Raw genomic sequence first — 17,965 nt, forward strand, 5'->3', positions numbered from 1 at the left:
AATTGGCCGCAGACATAGCAAAATGTGTCTGCCGGATGCTTGCAGCCTCTTGATGCCATCTCAGAAAAATGCAGATATGTATCCACTTCGGCAGCTGGGACTAAACAGGAAAGTTCTAGAATGTTATTGAAGTTATTCCAAGTTTACTCAGCACTGAATCCAACTGGAATGTTCTGGAAAATAGGTACATTTCAAAATATCAATGTACTGATCACAAAAGCAAAGTTTGTGGGGAATAATAGCCATTTTCTGTACTTTTGATGCATAAGCAATTAGGAAATAATACTTCCTACCCAGGAACAAATTATTTTATGGTTACACAGTGTAATCCACCTTCTAGGAAGCACAACTTGTGGGAAAGGATGTAGGGAGATATTCAGGGTGTTGAGGTAGGCAGGTGCCAGACCATTCACAGCCTTGTGGGTTAGTAGCAGGACCTAAAATGTCATTCCTGCACTGGGAGCCAGTGCAGGAATGATCCTCTTATTCTTTCGTATGGATTAATAGCAGCAGAATAAAGATACAATTTTATGTTTTGTTATCCAGAAGCAAGAGTGGATTTCGTCTATTCACTCTTTTAAAGGAGTGAAAACAGCAGTAGCAGCAGCGGAGTGTTCACGATGCGGTCGACGGTTTGGGATTCGTGGCCACTCCAATCGCAGGCCGCCGAATCTGGCGGCGTCATTTGTGGTATCGGGTGGCCCGCATCGGCCTCATGGACCGGTCCTGATTCGGTCGATGGTCGACCATCGGCGGCGTGGATGGTTGAAACCAGGAGGTTCGACGGTAGGGTCCGGTATGAGATGTTGATTTTTGATGTCGGCAGGGATGATAAGACAGGAGTAATGTTCATGCAATGCAAGGATCTTGTTAAGACTCGGGCAGCTCAGTTGTGTACATACTGCAGCTTTTTTGTATACCAGGCGAGGTAGTTAACATCTCACCGCCATGGCGCCTCGTGGATAGACCACGGCTCATGGGAATGGAACTGTTTTTATATTTAACACTCTGTTAACTTTTCCCAAATATATATCCCGATTTTGCTAGCAGCTTGAAGTCACGACACAGAGATCTACGACTGCAAAGTCAGACTGATTTCCTGCTCAAATAACCACCGAGGTGGTGCGTACCTCCTGATTACAGCCCTGAGTCAGTGGCGGAAATACCACGTTCCTATGGTGGCGGCGAGTCTAGCCATAAGACAACCACTGTTCTATGCATGCATGTTGTCATTATGGTAAGTTGGACGTTATGGTAATGTATGTATGGTGAACTTCTTTCACACTGTGCGTAGCCAACCATGCTAATCGGAGGTGCGGGGAAAGGACAACAAACTAAAGACAAAAGCAGTTCTAAAGAAACAAGCTTTCAATATAGACAATTTAAAAGTGCACAGCTCCAGTGGCTTCCTAATATCGGAAGGAAGAGCGTTCCAGACGGCCGCAGAAACGCATCTGACTTCCACACAAAGGGACGATGGGTTGAGTCAACCCTCCCTCAAGCAGGATTTGAACTCGCAAACCTTGCTACTGCGAGCTGCTCGCTCTGCGCCGCTGAGCCACCTGTGGCCGGATTCGTAACGGACCCCAGGTTCTCGAAATCCCGGCTGCTACGCGCCCGTGTGAAGGGCCACACGGTGATCTACGAAGACGATGGGAGGCGGGAGGGCGGGTGACGATTGCAAGGACGACTGTGGAGTTTGGCTATTTACAGCTTCCCCTTCCCCTCCGCTTCGCAGCGTTCCAGACGTTCTGTGCAGGGGATACGCGTCGGCAAGCAGCAAAGATTTACCGCAATGATCCCAATGCGCGGCCGCACAGACAGCATCATCAACATGACATCGCGGTAAGGCCACGAGGCCCACAGAAGCCACCATCAGGGGACACGATGCACAGTTCCCGTTCACTCGCAGACGGGAGACAAAGAGAGCGAGATGTAGATGTGTCGTTCAACCCGCCACCGCTCGATACGGACAATTAGTAAGGTTTGTCGTGTTAACAAAACATTCCAAGTCGTTACTAGTGTAGTGTCTTAAAAAATTACTCACACCAACACGTTGTAACAAGTCACCTGCTTACAATGTATTCACCTATTCTTGCACCAGTTGTAGGCACTCCTATAACTATCTATATGGTCATTTATGTTTAACTTCTCTCACTTATCCTGTACTCAGCAGCTCTGCTCTCAGCGACTCCGCACACAGCATCCTCGCACACAGCGTCTCTGCACACAGCGTCTTCGCACACAGCGTCTCCGCACACAGCAACTATACATCTCCACTGCTGCATTCACCTACTCTCCCTCAGACCCGCTCACCCATCTGTCCCGGGCGGGAGGATGAGTCAACACCCGCCCGGTGACGGCGTGAGGGTTGAAGTCCCATTGACGGCTGGACCGGCAGCGGCGAGATGTCTTCACTCTTCGTCCTCGGCAACAACTCCCTCTCCACTCACGCACACACCCTTATATCCCTCTGCTAATTATCTGAGACCTCTCGTGTGTCTCTTTAAGCTCTCACCAGGCCTGCGCCTGTTGGCCCATCAATCAACCCTTATCTCCCGTCTCCCTGGCAACACCTCCGGTCTCAACGTGCACAACCGGTCGACCCCGTTTGCACCTGCTTCGCCCCTTAACAACTGGCGGTTTATCCGTGCAAACCTCATGTTGCACACGCACACCTGTTTGCCCTCAGTTGCCATCGGTTAACTGTGCGCACTGCGTATAGTAGTACAGCACATCGGTGTGTTGGAGAGTAAACCCACAACATTTACAATTCGAGTACCGTGATGTTTCGCCGGTAATTACAACAACCAGCATCATCAGGCGACAGCCAGATTTTGCAGAATTCCTCCTCTCTCGGTCTCAGACAGAGGGGGGTAAAGGTGATGTCGTTATCACTGTGAGCCTATCAGGTGCGAAGACCAGAGGTGGGTTAATGTAGTCAAAGAATTACAATGGATAGCTATTGTTAGTTGGTAAGAAGGCTGTCAGGACCAGTGCCAACAATTGGCCAAGCTATGTGGTTCTATATTGTCATGTTTGACCAATGCAATTAACGAACATATATACACATGAGAGGAACCCATGAGTGCAACATCCCCGTGCAAATTATAAATTAATCCACCTGCTGTACTGTTGTCGTATCTTGGCAAGCCAGGAGATGCCCACGAGTAGGGAGGGAGCCTCACGAGTGCGCGTGAACCGCCAAACGCCGCCGCCAACACAGTGCTGAATACAGGCAGCCGCGTGCAGCACAGCCACCTCCAATTAACACGGTTGGCTAGGTACGGTGCAAAAGAAGTTCAACATATGTACATACCGTTGGATGACATACTGCAACATGAAGCTTAACCAAATTGTGCTGTCAGTGTCATGAGGGGTGTCCATTGGGATCCCTTGCAGAGCTGAACTAAACTGTTAAACTAAACTATTTTTTTTATTTTACCAGGTAAGGCCCACTGAGCTATATAGGTCTTTTTCAGAAGCGACCTGGCTATCACAAATGATGGCTCAACAAAGTGGCTTATTGTGTGGAAATGTTTAGCGGCCAAATACTCTCAACACGTGTTTCTAAATCTGCAGGGAAAAACTAGAGGACCTGGAGAAAATCTACGCAACCACGAGAAGATTCAGACTCCATATATACAGGCATCGTCAGGGTCAGGATCAGAACCCACGACCTCCTACATACCAGGCGAGGTAGTTAATATCTTGCCACCGTGGCGCCCTCTCGCCACCGTGGCGCGAAGGCAATGCAAGCCTTCGTGTTAGAGTGCCCCACAGAATTGTAGTTTCTAGAACTCCTTCTGAGATCCCTTAAAATGGTCCACATATCAGGGGGCGGCACTTTGCTGCTCAGCTTGCCACGTGAGAGCAATGCTTCTCGCGTGACGGCTGAGCATTAAGCCACGTTTAGTGCAGAACCAAATTTTAAGTGATCTGTTTTTTCTGCGCAATCGTCAATTCACTAAACTTCAGAACCCAGTTTAATACAGCAGCAGCAACAACTCATCATATACCACCGGCATTAGCGATGAGGAATGGTCATGCTCCCTCTAGAGGTTTTCGTTTCTTTTGAAAGTGGACTTTTTGAGAGTTGGCCGGGTGGCCGGCACTGCGGGGCCCCCTGAGTTTGAATCCAGGTCTACGCCACCAGTGAAAAAAAACACCCACATTAAATTCGGATCTGCACCTCATTCAGCTATATTCCACCTCCGAGAATGTAGGTGACGAAGTGCTGCCACTGGGTGTGTGGAATAGAGATCAACACTGAAGGGATCTCGGAGGTAGCTCCGTGATGTTCGCTTCCGTGGGCCACTCCCTGGCTCTCGGAGGGTCTCATCGTTCTGTCGCCAATCCGAATGGATTCTTCCTCTCGTGATGCCAAGAGCACGAGTTGGGATGAATTTGTTGGAAAAGACTGAAGGTGTGATTTTCTGTAAAACCCTTCCCGTTGGAGACCCAACATGAATGCGCTTTGCAGACCGAAGGACAATGAGCTGCTGGAGGCGGCTCGGCACAACGACGTGAAAGCCATCGAGAGGCTGCTGGTCACCGAGAAGGTGAACCCCTTGGCCAGAGGTAAGTGCAGGGCCACATTCCTTTCGCGTGCCTACTTCGACCCGCTTGTCAATCCACTGCTGGATGATGGGCCCTTCGCACGCTGCGTGAGCTGTGGAGGTTATTTTATGTTCCTTCGCCACGCCGGTCAGTGCGTGTCAGGGAATAGCATAGATATCGGACATGGAAGTACTGCACAACAGTAGATGTTGCTGTGCTGCCCTTAATGCAGCACAGCATTGCAGCTACCAATGGCATTCTGTCATGGGTTTTGACCCATTCTGGCACTATCCAGGCTCAAAGCCTGCTTAGCTATCCACACCGATTAGCAACGAAGTTGAACATACTCCACATACACACGTAAAGCCTCCAGGATCCGAGGGGTTGGGCCAGTTTGTTACAACAATAAACAAGGCTGGTGTTTGTTCAATAACACAGCAGCAAAAATACGTGTACGTTCCGCGAGGGCCCAAGGTCACAGCTGTGATGAGCACAACAGCGTGGCCAGGAACACAACACTGTGCCACGGGAAGGGACTCCCACACCGCCTGGTCGACCCACGTCCACAACGCAGGCAAAATGTGACGCCACGGTGGCCAGATGTTAACAACCTCGCCTGGTATACAGGAGGTCGTGGGTTCGATCCCGACTATGATGACGCCTGCTGTCTATTTGGAGTTTGCGTGTTTTCTCTCCCCGTGGTCACATGGATTTTTCTCCAGGTTCTCTGGTTATTCCCTCCACATTTAGAAACTGCATTTGTGGCCAGGTCGCTTCTGAAACAGAGCTATATAGCTCAGTGCGCCTTACCTCGTAAAGTACAAAAAATAGTTTAACGGTTTTTAGAACGGCAACACCATTCGCAGCTCTATGCCGATCCACTGCTGGATGAAAGGCCTTTGGCACGCTGGTCAGTGCGGGTCGGTTAAGGGACAGGACGGGAGGGGGCGTAGAACCTGATCAGAAATCAATCGCCGGGTGGACAGCGGCAGGGGGATTTAAGTGGAGTGCCTGGAGATAGAATCAATCCCGTCCACCTCTGGTTTTGCCAGTCCACTTCGCTGACTGCTGCACCAGGGCAGGAAAAAACATTGCGGGGTGGAGATGACGTGGAAGAGAAAAGCAGTTGAATTTTGGGCGGAGTTGTGACGGTGCGTGCGCACGTTCAGGGGAGCTGGGAGAGACCGCCCTGCACATGGCGCTCCTCTGCGACAGCCAGGATGCGGCGATGATGCTCATCCACAGGATTCCACCACTGCTGAACCAGCCCATCACCTCTGACATGTACCAAGGTAGCATGGTTGCATCGGACACGCGATGTCGGGACTCGTAGCACGCGCGCCGCCGGGAATGCCACGAGGCGACTTCATGCAAGCGTGCGGGAAGTGGGTGAGGCAGTGCAGCCCCCTGCACTGCAGAGCAGAGGTCACTCAAAGGGATCTCAGAGGTAGCTCTGCGTTATCTGCTTCAGTTGACCATTCCCTGAATGTGAAGAGTTTGACTTATTTTCACCGTAGGATGACCGAAGCCGCATTCAAGTCAAGGGACAAACGTTACTCTGGGTGGCAGGCCAGGCGCGGAAGTTCTGCCCCCGTGTTGTGTGAATCAGAGTATTTGGTGATACTGCATTGGCCGTGGTGCACAAGAACAAATAACAAAAACCTCAACACAGAGAGAAGCCACTCTGCCACTGTGACCTCTCTATTTGCGTTGAAGAAAGGGCCATTGCCCAAAAAAGTCACCTACCACGATGTTCGTTTTCATTTTAAGGCCACGTAGTATCATTGACGAGCATGTTGTGTGGACCTGGGGTCATAACGTCGTAACCCGTGCCCACTGTGTCTCCTTGTTCTGGCCGTGATCCTCGCCAAGTACACACGGGTGGTTACCATTCCATCAATCAGTCAATCAATCGCTATATTTGCTAAGCATTTAAATGTAATGAACAGTTTAACACTTGACAGCATCATGCATTACCAGGCCAGTTTCAGGCTTAACCACGTGCTCGATTCAACTAGGCCTGACTTAGGCTTAACCACGTGCTCAATTAAACTAGGCCTGACTGAGGCTTAACCACGTGCTCAATTCAATGAGGCCATCTCAGGCTTCACCACGTGCTCAATGAAACTAGGCCCGGCATTTAATAATGGCGCATTACACAATTATCACGAAGTTATGATTAGGGAGGTAGCTCTGTGATATCCAATTCCACGGGCCACTCTACGAGGGTTCCGAACGGACTCTCTTCGTCTCATGATGATGCGATGTCGGTTGCACGTTTGCAGTAAAATTGGGGGAGTAAGGCATGATATGTGTTGTAATGTTTTATTTGTTTTTTGTCAATAATCGGCAACATAATTTGCTGCCCCGCCCATCTCTAAACATTTATAAACTGCCTGCCTCAGCAGATTTCCCTTTTTTTACCTGAAGACGATTGCTTGTGTTGCGATCGAAACGTCGTGATTTAGACATTTGTTATTTTTTCTATCTACGTGGCTTTACCGAAAGACCCAATGAACATAACTTCCTGCAGTTTAGAAAGCTGTAAGTCAAGATTTACAGTGAGGGAAAAAAAAGTATTTGATCCCCTGCTTGTAAATGTAAGCTCGGCATGGGCCAAGCTCGGCTAGGGCCCGGAAATTTGAGAAGTGATAGCAGCAGATGTGAGTGTAAAAACGATCAGTATTACCTTAGTGTCGTGGCATCTCTTCAGAAAAGTGAGTGACTCGATCAGATGAGCCTTCTTGTCTCGGAGTTTGTTGAAAGATCTAATAGTTGTTTGGAAACCCTACCCTTAGAGGCGGTTACTGTAACCGCCTCTAAGATCTTTCAACAAACTTCGAGACAAGAAGGCTCATCTGATCGAGTCACTCACTTTTCTGAAGAGATGCCGCGACACTAAGGTAATACTGATCACCTTTACACTCACATCTGCTGCTATCACTTCTCAAATTACCGGGCCCTAGCCGAGCTTGGCCCTCGCCGAGCTTACATTTACAAGCAAATTTCTCTCTCCTACTCGCTCTCTCCTATTCGCTCACATTAGCTGCCCCGCCCATCTTTAAACCTTTATAAACAGCCTACCTCAACAGATTTCCCTCTTTTTCACCTGAAGACGATTGCTTTGGTTGCGATCGAAACGTCGTGATTTTGATTTTTGTATTTTTTTCTATCTATGTGGCTTTACCGAAAGACCCAACGAATATGAATTCCTACAATCACGAAAGCTTTAAGTGAGAACCATTGTTCTCTCTTTAATTGATTTTTTATATGTAGGATTCAAGCGGGTTTGAACGAAAAAATACGCATTTTGTGTTGTTCAAATTTGAAAATGGTAAAAGATAGTAGAGCTTCTCCTCAGAGTATTATATTTGTGTTCTTTTATAATACAAAAAATAACGGAATATTTAAGTGGAGTGGTTCCCGATGGATACGTCTTTAAATATAAGAAGCTGAATCATGTCAACAATTTTAGTTTTGTGGACAAATACAAATTGTTTGAGTAGTTGTTAGTGTCTGATCGCAAATCAAAAATCTAATATCCGTTTAATTATTATATTTATTGAAAACTTTGGCCTGGCCAAGACAGGCTTTATGAACTAGTTTTATATATCCTCAATTATCGGCAACAATAAATAATTTTTAAGAATTAAAACTGTTACGTTTTTTGCACCTGTTAAAATGAATAAGTTACGCTTGATAATATAATCGAGGACACGCGAAATCAACAGGTATTTAACATATTCAACTATCAAACACATAAATAAACTGCATTTAAAATAGCAAACCTAATAGTTTTAATTGTGTAAATGAATATTATTATAATAAAGTACATTAAGTTAAATAATAATTGATATTTTAAATACACTTCAATGTTAATAAAGAATTGAAGCTTTCGTGACTGCATAAATTACTCATTGTTTTTTTTCGGTAAAGTCACGTATGTAGGAATACCATAACATATTAAAACAAATCAATCACGACGTTTCGACCGCAACACAAGCGATCTTCATCAGGCGTAAGAAACAAATCACGAAGGTAAATATGATGAAGATCGCTTGTGTTGCGGTAGAAATGTCGTGATTGATTTGTTTTAATATAATGTTATGGTATTCCTACATACGGGACTTTACCGAAAAAAACAATGAGTAATTTATGCAGTCACGAAAGCTTTAATTCTTTATTAACACACTTCTACGGGGAAGTTACCTTTGCAATTCTGTCCTAAACATGGTGTGCCCCTTACTTGCTCCTGCCCCCCGTCCCCCCGCCTCTGCTGCGTAGCAGCCCGTGCTTCCTCCTGCCCCGCCCTTTCTCTCTGGCCCCTCCCCCCCACCTTCACTTGTTATTTAAGGCTTCTGTTTCATCCGACCTTACTCCTCTGTCCGTCCTTGCCTCTTGGTGTCTCTGTATATGTATTTCTGACTTGTACCTCGTATGTGTTCACTCTGTCTATGCTGGTATGTTCAATCCAGAGGCTGAACACGAAATTTATCACTCTTCTGAAATTCGTGGTCTGCCAGCTAAGTGTCTAACTGTGTTGTTGACCTGACTGGTTGTGCATCACATATTTTTTCCTTACGTGTGTTGAATTCTCGTCTCTCATCTTCTTGTTGTATTTACCTCCGTGACTTGTTTCTTGCGCCTGATGAAGATCGCTTGTGTTGCGGTCAAAATGTCGTGATTGATTTGTTTTAATATAATGTTATGGTATTCCTACATACGTGACTTTACCGGATAAAACAATGACACTTCAATGTTGTCGATTTGTGAAACAGCAACAGAAACCATGCTCGAGAACTCACTTGGGCTGAGCGTGAGAGTCGGGATTGCCGTGCGGTGCGACAGTGCGCGCGTGAACGATCGTGCGTGACTGACTGTGCGTGCCCTGCGCGTGACTGACCATTGCGTGACTGACCGTGCGTGACTGACTGTGCGTGCCCTGCGCGTGACTGACCATTGCGTGACTGACCGTGCGTGACTGACCGTGGCGGCGCAGGCCAGACGGCGCTGCACATCGCCGTGATGAACCAGGACGTGCAGATGGTGCGCGAGCTCCTCTCCTGTGGCGCCGACCTCCACTCCCCGCGAGCCACGGGCTCCTGCTTCACGTCGGCTGACGGCAGCAGCTGCTACTACGGTGAGCGTCCGCGGTGCCTACGAGGTCGAGGCTGGCGGCAGAGCGACAGCCAAAGGCAGGGAGGGATTGGACAGCACACAAAGATGTGCACTGCACGTACAAAAGGCACTCAGTATTTTTTGCACTAATGTAAAAACCATCTGCTGTTCCACAAGAACCTCCTTTGTTGTCTTCTTGTGTTGGGTCACTGATATAGAGATTAGACGACGATGGACTGGTTTCACCATTATTATTATGACTCATCAGTTCTTAATAGGACTCATTATGAGGACGAAACCGCTCCATGGATTGTCAATCTCTGTCGCATTGCTGTTGTCAGGCGGTCATATTTGCTATATTTTTATTGTATTGTGACCTAAGACAACGGGATCACAATGTAGTCCTTCGGGAACCATTGATTGTTTTTTGTTGGTGCATAATTGCACCGAGACCGAGTGCTTTGTGTACACTATTCTGGATATTGTTTTAAAAACTTGCTGTTTCCCGGCCTGCTCCATTGTCCTGTTATTGACCAGACACACTGAGCTCGTAAGAACCGCTCGTGTGGCCACCGTTTGAGTCTGCGGTTTCGAAATGACATGACCACGTGTTCAGATCTCTTGAGCTGTTTGCCACAATTGTGGTTAATGCAGACGTGATGCCTTTCAAAAGGTATCTATTTGGTGTTTGAAAATATTAATAGGTCAAACCTATTTTTATTTTTTCATCATTTTGGATACTGCCAAAATCACATCAATGTTTGCCCGCCGTTCTGTCGAGCGCTGCCGTGCGGACGCGATCCGACTGATCACATACGAGCGCTGCGTGCCTTTAACTGGCCACGGTTTCGCAGCCCTTCATCGTCCACGTGCAGATTTTTCCCACGCTGGGCTTTCCGCGTCTAGCGTTTTTTTTTTCCCGAGAGCATTTCGGAGTTGTAGCAACCCCGGGGAGAACCCACAATTGGGAGGACAGGCGGCTCGTCGCATCCCGAGACCGCGGAAATGTCGAATTAGACAGACGTGGGTGAGATACGGCGACGGCTTTGGGGGAGGCGTTCATCCAGCAGCGGATCGACGTGACGACGGTCAGAGCCGTCCCAAAGCTACACGGCGAATCGGGGCGACGGCCCCGGGCCCCCGCGCTTTGGGGGAGCCCCCCGCGCTCCGACTTTCATGGTGTCAGTTGTAATACTCCCGGTTTAGTTTGAAGGCACTGGGGGGCACACATATAAGGTGGGATTCGCCCCCCGCACCCTCACCACTAATACGAGCGTAGGAGTGCGGTGAACCCAACCGAGGTCAAGCAAGGTCAAGAGAGGTCAGCGTCCGCCACACGCGATCGCTGGTAACGGGCGCCCGTGGTGTGCGTGGCGACAGGAGAGTTCGTGCTGTCGTTCGCCGTGTGCACGGGCAACGGGGAGATCGTGAGACTCCTCGTCAAGAACGGCGCCACCTTAAAAGCGCAAGACTCGTTGGGTGAGCGCCGTGCACCGCCCGTGAATACGGCTTCAGTCATCCTACATCACACAGATGCGTATAGACCAGAATATTTTTTTAATTTGTTATCATTATTATTGTCGTTATCGCTGCAACGCTTACTTAACGAGGAAAGCGTCACCCGGAGTCTCAAGACTCTTTATTCATGAGGGTCCTGCCAAGTTTTCGCAGTAGGTGGCGATGTTGATGCCGCGCATGATCACAATTGAGTGAATGACTCTGAGCAATGGGATTTTTGGCCAATGCCGCTTTCATTGTACACCTGTAGCTATGGGATGAGACCCATGCAGACCCGAGGGGAGAGCATACAATCTCCACACGGAAAAGGTGCCTGAGACGGGAATCGAACCCAGCTACCTTCCTACTGTGAGGCACAAGTACAGCATTACCACCTGAGCGCCACCCTGCCGCCCAAAGGCTCACAAGCACATCCATGGACTGAGATCGAGCAGTTACAAAGACAAAGATCCCCGTATAGGCTTTACAAACTCTCTGGGGCACATGCTGTTAGCGAGCAGCGCCTATGAGGGGCCGGCACGGCGCATGAGACGAAGCCCCTGGGCGCGCGGTGCGTTCCGCGTTGTGCGCAGGGAACTCGGTGCTGCACGTGCTGGTGCAGCACCACGATGCCGAGATGGTGCGCTCCATGTACGACCTGCTCTCCGAGCTGGTGCAGCCCGACGAGTGGTGCCAGATCGAAAGCCTCGCCAACTCCGAGGGCTACACGCCGCTCAAGCTCGCCGTAGCGCTGGGCGACGACGCGGTGATGACCCCTCCCTCCTCCTCCTCCCCCCCTTTGCCCCCTCCTCCTCCCCCCCTTTCTCCCCCCTCCTCCTCTCCTCCTGCGCACCTCCCCCTGCTCGTCTCCCCGCTACGCGCCTCGTGGCTCCCACCCGTCCCCGATTTGTATGTATGTACCGTATGAATGTTGAACATTTTTGGTGACGTACGTAGCCAACCATACGAATCGGGAGGTGCGGGTCCCAGGATCGTCGGTCTCCTGTTGTAGGCGGCTGCTGTGCTGGGAATATCGGTAAGCCTTCTACGAAGTGAGCGAGGGGGTGGTTGAGTGGGCGATTGATTGAGAGGGTAATTCGGTGGGGGGATGAATTTGGGAATGAGAGATTGGGTGAGCGAGAAGGTGAGTTGGTTAGAGGATGGGTGGGTAAGGAGTGAGAGAGTGAGTGAGTGGATAAGTGAGTGGTTGAGTGAGTGGTTGGGTGAGAGGGTGAGTGGGTGACAGAATGGATGAGCATGTGAGTTGGTGAGTAAGTAGGTGCTTGCTAACAGCACTTGCCCCAAACAGTCTGTTAAGTCTACACGGGAGATCGTTGTCTTGGTTCTCCCATGGTTGATGCAGCCATTAGCACACGTTAGCTCTCTCGCCCTTCCATAGCATCATCACAGGACCGTGCATACTGCATTAGATCACATTTTATCCTATACTCTATCATCATCCATGCTCTACCCACTGCTGGATGAAGGCCTCCACAAGCCATCGTCATCCCTCACGGCCCCGCCAGGTGACAATCCGTCTGGCATTTGAACGTTGATCCAATTTTGTCGCTCCATCTCTCAAGGCTCTTCCTCTCGGGCGACTTCTCTGCTGTCCGTGGCTGGCGTTCGAACGTAGCAGCATGGCGTGGTGCCCGCGACCGTGGTTCTTAATCAGAATCAAAATATGAATTTATACCGGAGGTGGAATCCGATGAGCTATACAGGTCTTTTTTCACATATGTAAAGTCTGGGCGGGTCAGAACGTTATAACAACAATACGAAAACACAACAGGCGTGCAAAGTATAGGAAAGGTAAACAAATCACTATAAAAATAAACGATATATTTGATAAGTTAATACCTCCGTGGGCCTTATGTGGTATTTTTCAGAAGCAACCTGGCTACGACAAATGATAATAGGTCAACAAAGTGGCCCATCGCGTGCAAATGTGATCCTTATGGCGGCACCACCGGGTACCAAATAATACAAAATGGCCGAGGCAATTAAATATTTTATTTCTGGGACACTTTTTTCCAGGGGTGAACTTAACTCTACGACTGAGGTACCAATAAATCCGAAATCGGTGCTACTCCGCGATGTCGAAATAATACAGCGAGGATAATTGCGCTGAAACCCTGAACGCTCGCGTATGCACCATAGTGGTGCATCGTGTACAGCTCGTCGAGATGAGTCGATTGCCGCATCGCCGATCATCAACAGGCTAAAAATTACTCTTTGGTTCTTTCGGTAAGGTCACGTAGATAGAAATAAAATAAAATAAAGCAAATCACGACGTTTCGATCGCAACACAAGCAATCTTCATCAGGTGGAACAACCACAGCAAGAAAAATGCTAAAGTAGGCGAGAGAGCTGCCGTGGTGGGGCTAGAAGTGGGAAGCTGGTTGTGGGACACGGGGGGAAAATAACTCGGAAAAATCTACTAGTACCCGGCGGGCATGATGGAAACAACCACAACCAGTTAAGGCTTTACCTGGTTATAACATCCTTCCAATGATTGCTCAATTTGTATCCATCTTCTCGGTTGAAGTTATGTCTATGTTTATATATCTGGATGGCTTCATGAACAAACCTTTGATAGTTGCCCGAAGGTTTGCAGAGTACCTTGGTCTCGGAAAAAAACAATATCATGCGAGCCCACAGCATTATAACAATGGTCAGCCATAGCAGAGGTATTGGTTCTGCCGTGTTTCAGATCTGCCTTGTGTTCGTGAACACGGTCCGAGACATGTCGTTTCGTTTCCCCAATGTAACTGTTAGCGCAGGTACAACTCAGTTTGTAGACTCCAGGATATTGCATGTCAGGAATGACCTCCTTCACAGATGGGATTAGATCATAGATTTTGTGTACTGTATTGAATCGGACCTGGATCTTGTGTTTGTTTAAGATTTTGGAAATATTTTTGGTAACACCTGCTATGTATGGTAAAGTGATGGTTTTGATTGGCTTCTCAGGGGATTGTTTCTCCATGGTTGGAGAAACAGCTTTGCGAATAATGCGGTCCGAGTACCCATTCATCTTGAGGGCCTGGTGTACGTGTTCCCAGTTCACTGGCTAGGTGGTGTTGGTCAGAAATGCAGTGGGCCCTATGCTGTAGTGTTTTGACCAGGGAATTCTTCTGGGGCGGATGGTGGTGGGAATCAGGTTTCAGATAGGAATCTGTGTGGGTGGCTTTCCTGTAGACTTGTCCAGGACATAGCCCTGGACAAAGGCCTCGACGATGGTTGCTGCCGACTGTTTGGGAAGCGGCCATGCCATTGGCCAACAGGTGAAATATTCCACTCCAATCAGCAGGTACTTGTTACCTCGGGGATGGCCGGAAAGGGACCAAGGACATCCAAGGCAACAAGCTCGTTGATACGAGTCACCTGGATGAACTGCAGAGGAGGGAAAATTGGCCAGGCAGGCGGCTTCTGTTGCGCGCAGTGAGTGCAGCCCTGCAGCAAATTTGCTACGTCTTTGGCCATTCTGGGCCCATAAAAATTAAATTGGAGTGTGGCCAGTGTCTTGTGCACCGCTAGATGCAGGAGACGTTCATGCATGGCCCAGACGGCTTTACCCCGCAGCACGGTGGGTACAACGATCGTGTATTGTCGTAGGCTGTCATCCCATGACATTAAAAGGTCGTCACGCAAAACAAAGACCACGAGGCCATCGCAGTCATCCCCTTCCGCAGGCTTCCTAGCCCGACGGCGAAACTTAAGGAGCGAAACATCCTCCACTTGGAGGCGACCCCAATCGTCACGCGTCAGACCGAGCAGCAAATCCTGGGGGAGCACACCCTCAGGGCCCACCCAAGGACCTGTCTTGGCCGTCGCAGGGAGGTGCTTGGGCAAATCATCAATCGGCTGCCTACAGTGACCCGATCCTAGGAAGCATGCACACCTGTTCGCCGTTGGCAGGCGCACAAAACATTACAGTGCTGGGTACCCTTACAATATTTGCCAGTGGATGCGTAGTCTTGCAGGCTTTCCAGCCAGCGCGAGAGTTGACCTGATTGCTGGTCTACTCGCAGCGCGTATTGAAGGGCGGCGTGATCGGAACGAACAGTGAAATTCCTCCCATACAGTTTTCAGTTTCATTTATTTGGAATAACCCTGTGAGCCATTCGGCTCTTGATTCAGGTGCAACCGCAACAAAACAATAACATTACAAGATACATTTAAAATTTACTGTACGCAAATTTAAACATCCCCTACAAAAACAATTAAATCTTCCAGAAAAAGCACCATTTGTTTATGCTGCGTACAAAAATGTGCAAAAAAATCCCATTTTGATGTGTGATCACAATAACAATCATAATACAATTTATATTAAAAATTTTAGTCTAACTCTATACTATATAAAATTCGGGCTAAACTAAACCTTTCTAGAAATTACTAAAATAATGCTATAAAAACAATGTAACAGTGATCATAAGAAATGTGATTGAAAATTAACAATAGCGACATACATAACATATATTACTAAACCTAACATCCTTCGCTAGCTGCATGAGTCAATCCATAAATGCAGGAGTAACAATAATAGTAGCAGCACACTATAATCAAAATACATGATAATTTCTCGCATTGGTCATCTATAGCTATATATTTGATTTCAGGCCACTGGATAGCAGTGGCAGCTAGGGTTGTACAACTCCTCTAGAGAAGTTTTGAGTGATGGTCTTGTAGGTAGTGGTCCAAGCTGGAGTTTATTTGCGATAGCATTCCAGACCCTGGGGGCATCTATAGCAAAGGCAATAAGGAATGCGAAGCTGGTAAATGAGCTAAGATCTTAGCTCCAGCAGGTAATCTGCGGATTTTTTTGTAAGTACATCATAAATAAATAATATCTGATCCATAAGCCATCGATCATTAAGATATGTTAAGTTTGACCCAATGTAGAGATCGCAATGGTGGGTCCTATATGGACAGTTCAATGAAAATCTTAAGGCCGAGTGATATATTGAGTCAAGCTTCTTCAGAACAGTACTGGATTCTAACTTATATACGATGTCACAGTAATCAAGTAGAGGCATGGTAGCTTTTATCAATTCCAAACGGAACATAGGTGGAAAACAGTGTTTGTGTCGATACAGAAAACCAATATTTATTTTTGTCTTTTTACCAATATAATCAATGTGTTCTTGAAAATCATATTTTTAATCAAGGATGACCCCAATATACTTATAGATCTTGACTTGCTCTATTTCATCATTAGTTTTTGAATATAAATGTGGAAAAATAACGTCCTGCTTTAGTCCTGGTGAGAAGCATTGCACCTTGGTTTTGGAGGTATTCAGGACTAGTTTACAAGTAAGGTCGGTATTGTTGGACGAAAAAGACTATCGCTAACAGTTCGCGACATGTCACACAATACCATTGCTCCACTGGAGACAATACCTGGCTACCATAAGCAATAACTCGCTCAACCCCATCAATGCCTTGCGACAAAATGCCCCCGATGCCGGTATTACTCGCATCTGTGTCAAGAATGAAGGGCAACAAAAAATCTGGGTAGCTCAGTGGTGGGGCATTCACCAATCCATTTCGCAGTGAATTAAATGCATCCTCCTCCTCCTTGCCCCAGTGGAACTTGACACCCTTGGCCATCAGCACATGGAGGGGTTTGGCGATGGAAGCAAACCCCGCAAAAAATCGTCAGTAATAGGATACAAAACCGATAAAGCTTCTGACCTCCCCCACCGACATGCGGGTCGGCCATGAGCAGACGCAATCATTATTTTCGGGGTCGGTGGCAATACCCGACCGGCTAACGATGTGGCCAAGGTAGCGCACAGATTAACGCAAGAGGTGGCATTTCTATGGCTTAAAGTTAAGGTCGGCCGCACGCATCTCAACAAAAACTGCCTCAGCCAATCCAGGTGTTCATCGAAAGTACGACTGAAAACAATGACGTCATCTAAATAGATCAAGCACGAGTCCCACTGAAGCCCAGCAGAACCAGCTTCATCAAACGCTGGAATGTTGCCGGGGCTGAGTGGAGACCCATGGGTAACCTGTTAAATTCAAACAGGCCCTGCATCGTGCGGAAGGCAGTCTTTAGTTTTGACTCTGCATCAAGCGACAGCCAAGGCATCAAGGGATTTGTCCATTTGGGGGAGGGGGTACGTGTCGCCCACTGAGAAATGTATTAAGCCTGCGAAAGTCCACGCAAGATCGCAAACTACCATCGTGTTTCTTTACGAGAATGATGGGGACTCCCCATGGGCTGGTGGACGGAGAGATGATGTCGGCAGATAACATGCCACTGACAGCCAATCTGACATGTTCTTTTTCAGCAGGGCTTAAATGGAACGGGTTCTGGCGGATAGGTGCAGCATCGCCCGTATCAATGTGATGTTCCAACAATTTAGTGCATCCAATTTATATTTAGTAAAAATATCATAAAATTCATGTAGCAGGGCGCGCAATTTTTCCCTCCATGAATTTAACAAATTGCCAGCCGATGAACAAAGCAAATCCAACCACTTTTCATCGGGGCTGGAGCGCGGTTGTGTCCGAGGCACGGTCCCGACATGACCTACCATCGAATCAGTCTGGAGCGCCGGCGCCACATGAGCGAGCATGGTGCCCTGCGGTTTAACGGTCGTGCGTAGCCCAGCATTCAAGACTTGGATAAAGGGGTCACGATCCCCAGAAACCAGTGTCTGCGCACCGACCAGTTCCAACCCCCGTACCGCAGTGTTTGAAGGACCTATGAGGACACCGCTAGTCGTTGAACCCGGATCGAGAGGTTTCCGAAGGCGAAGGGGAACTAACATCTGCG

The 17,965-nt window shown here is 48.1% G+C and overlaps 1 protein-coding gene across 2 annotated transcripts in view; it reads left to right on the top strand.

The window, feature by feature from the left end:
* Nucleotides 1–17,965, top strand: part of LOC116947039 (transient receptor potential cation channel subfamily V member 6-like) — a 43,516-nt gene that overhangs the window by 3,355 nt on the left and 22,196 nt on the right. The window contains exons 2-7 of one of the 2 annotated variants that reach the window (XM_032962415.2): nt 1,739–1,845; nt 4,460–4,581; nt 5,730–5,852; nt 9,560–9,700; nt 11,059–11,157; nt 11,769–11,941. In XM_032962415.2, coding sequence (XP_032818306.1) covers nt 1,796–1,845; nt 4,460–4,581; nt 5,730–5,852; nt 9,560–9,700; nt 11,059–11,157; nt 11,769–11,941 — 708 coding nt within the window. In that variant the 5' untranslated portion in view covers nt 1,739–1,795. The remainder of the gene's footprint in view (nt 1–1,738; nt 1,846–4,459; nt 4,582–5,729; nt 5,853–9,559; nt 9,701–11,058; nt 11,158–11,768; nt 11,942–17,965) is intronic. The other variant, XM_032962416.2, reaches the window with a different exon arrangement.

Source organism: Petromyzon marinus, chromosome 28, assembly GCF_048934315.1.
Source record: "Petromyzon marinus isolate PM22_M1 ecotype Great Lakes invasive population chromosome 28, UKy_Petmar_22M1.pri1.0, whole genome shotgun sequence".
Lineage (NCBI taxonomy): Eukaryota > Metazoa > Chordata > Hyperoartia > Petromyzontiformes > Petromyzontidae > Petromyzon > Petromyzon marinus.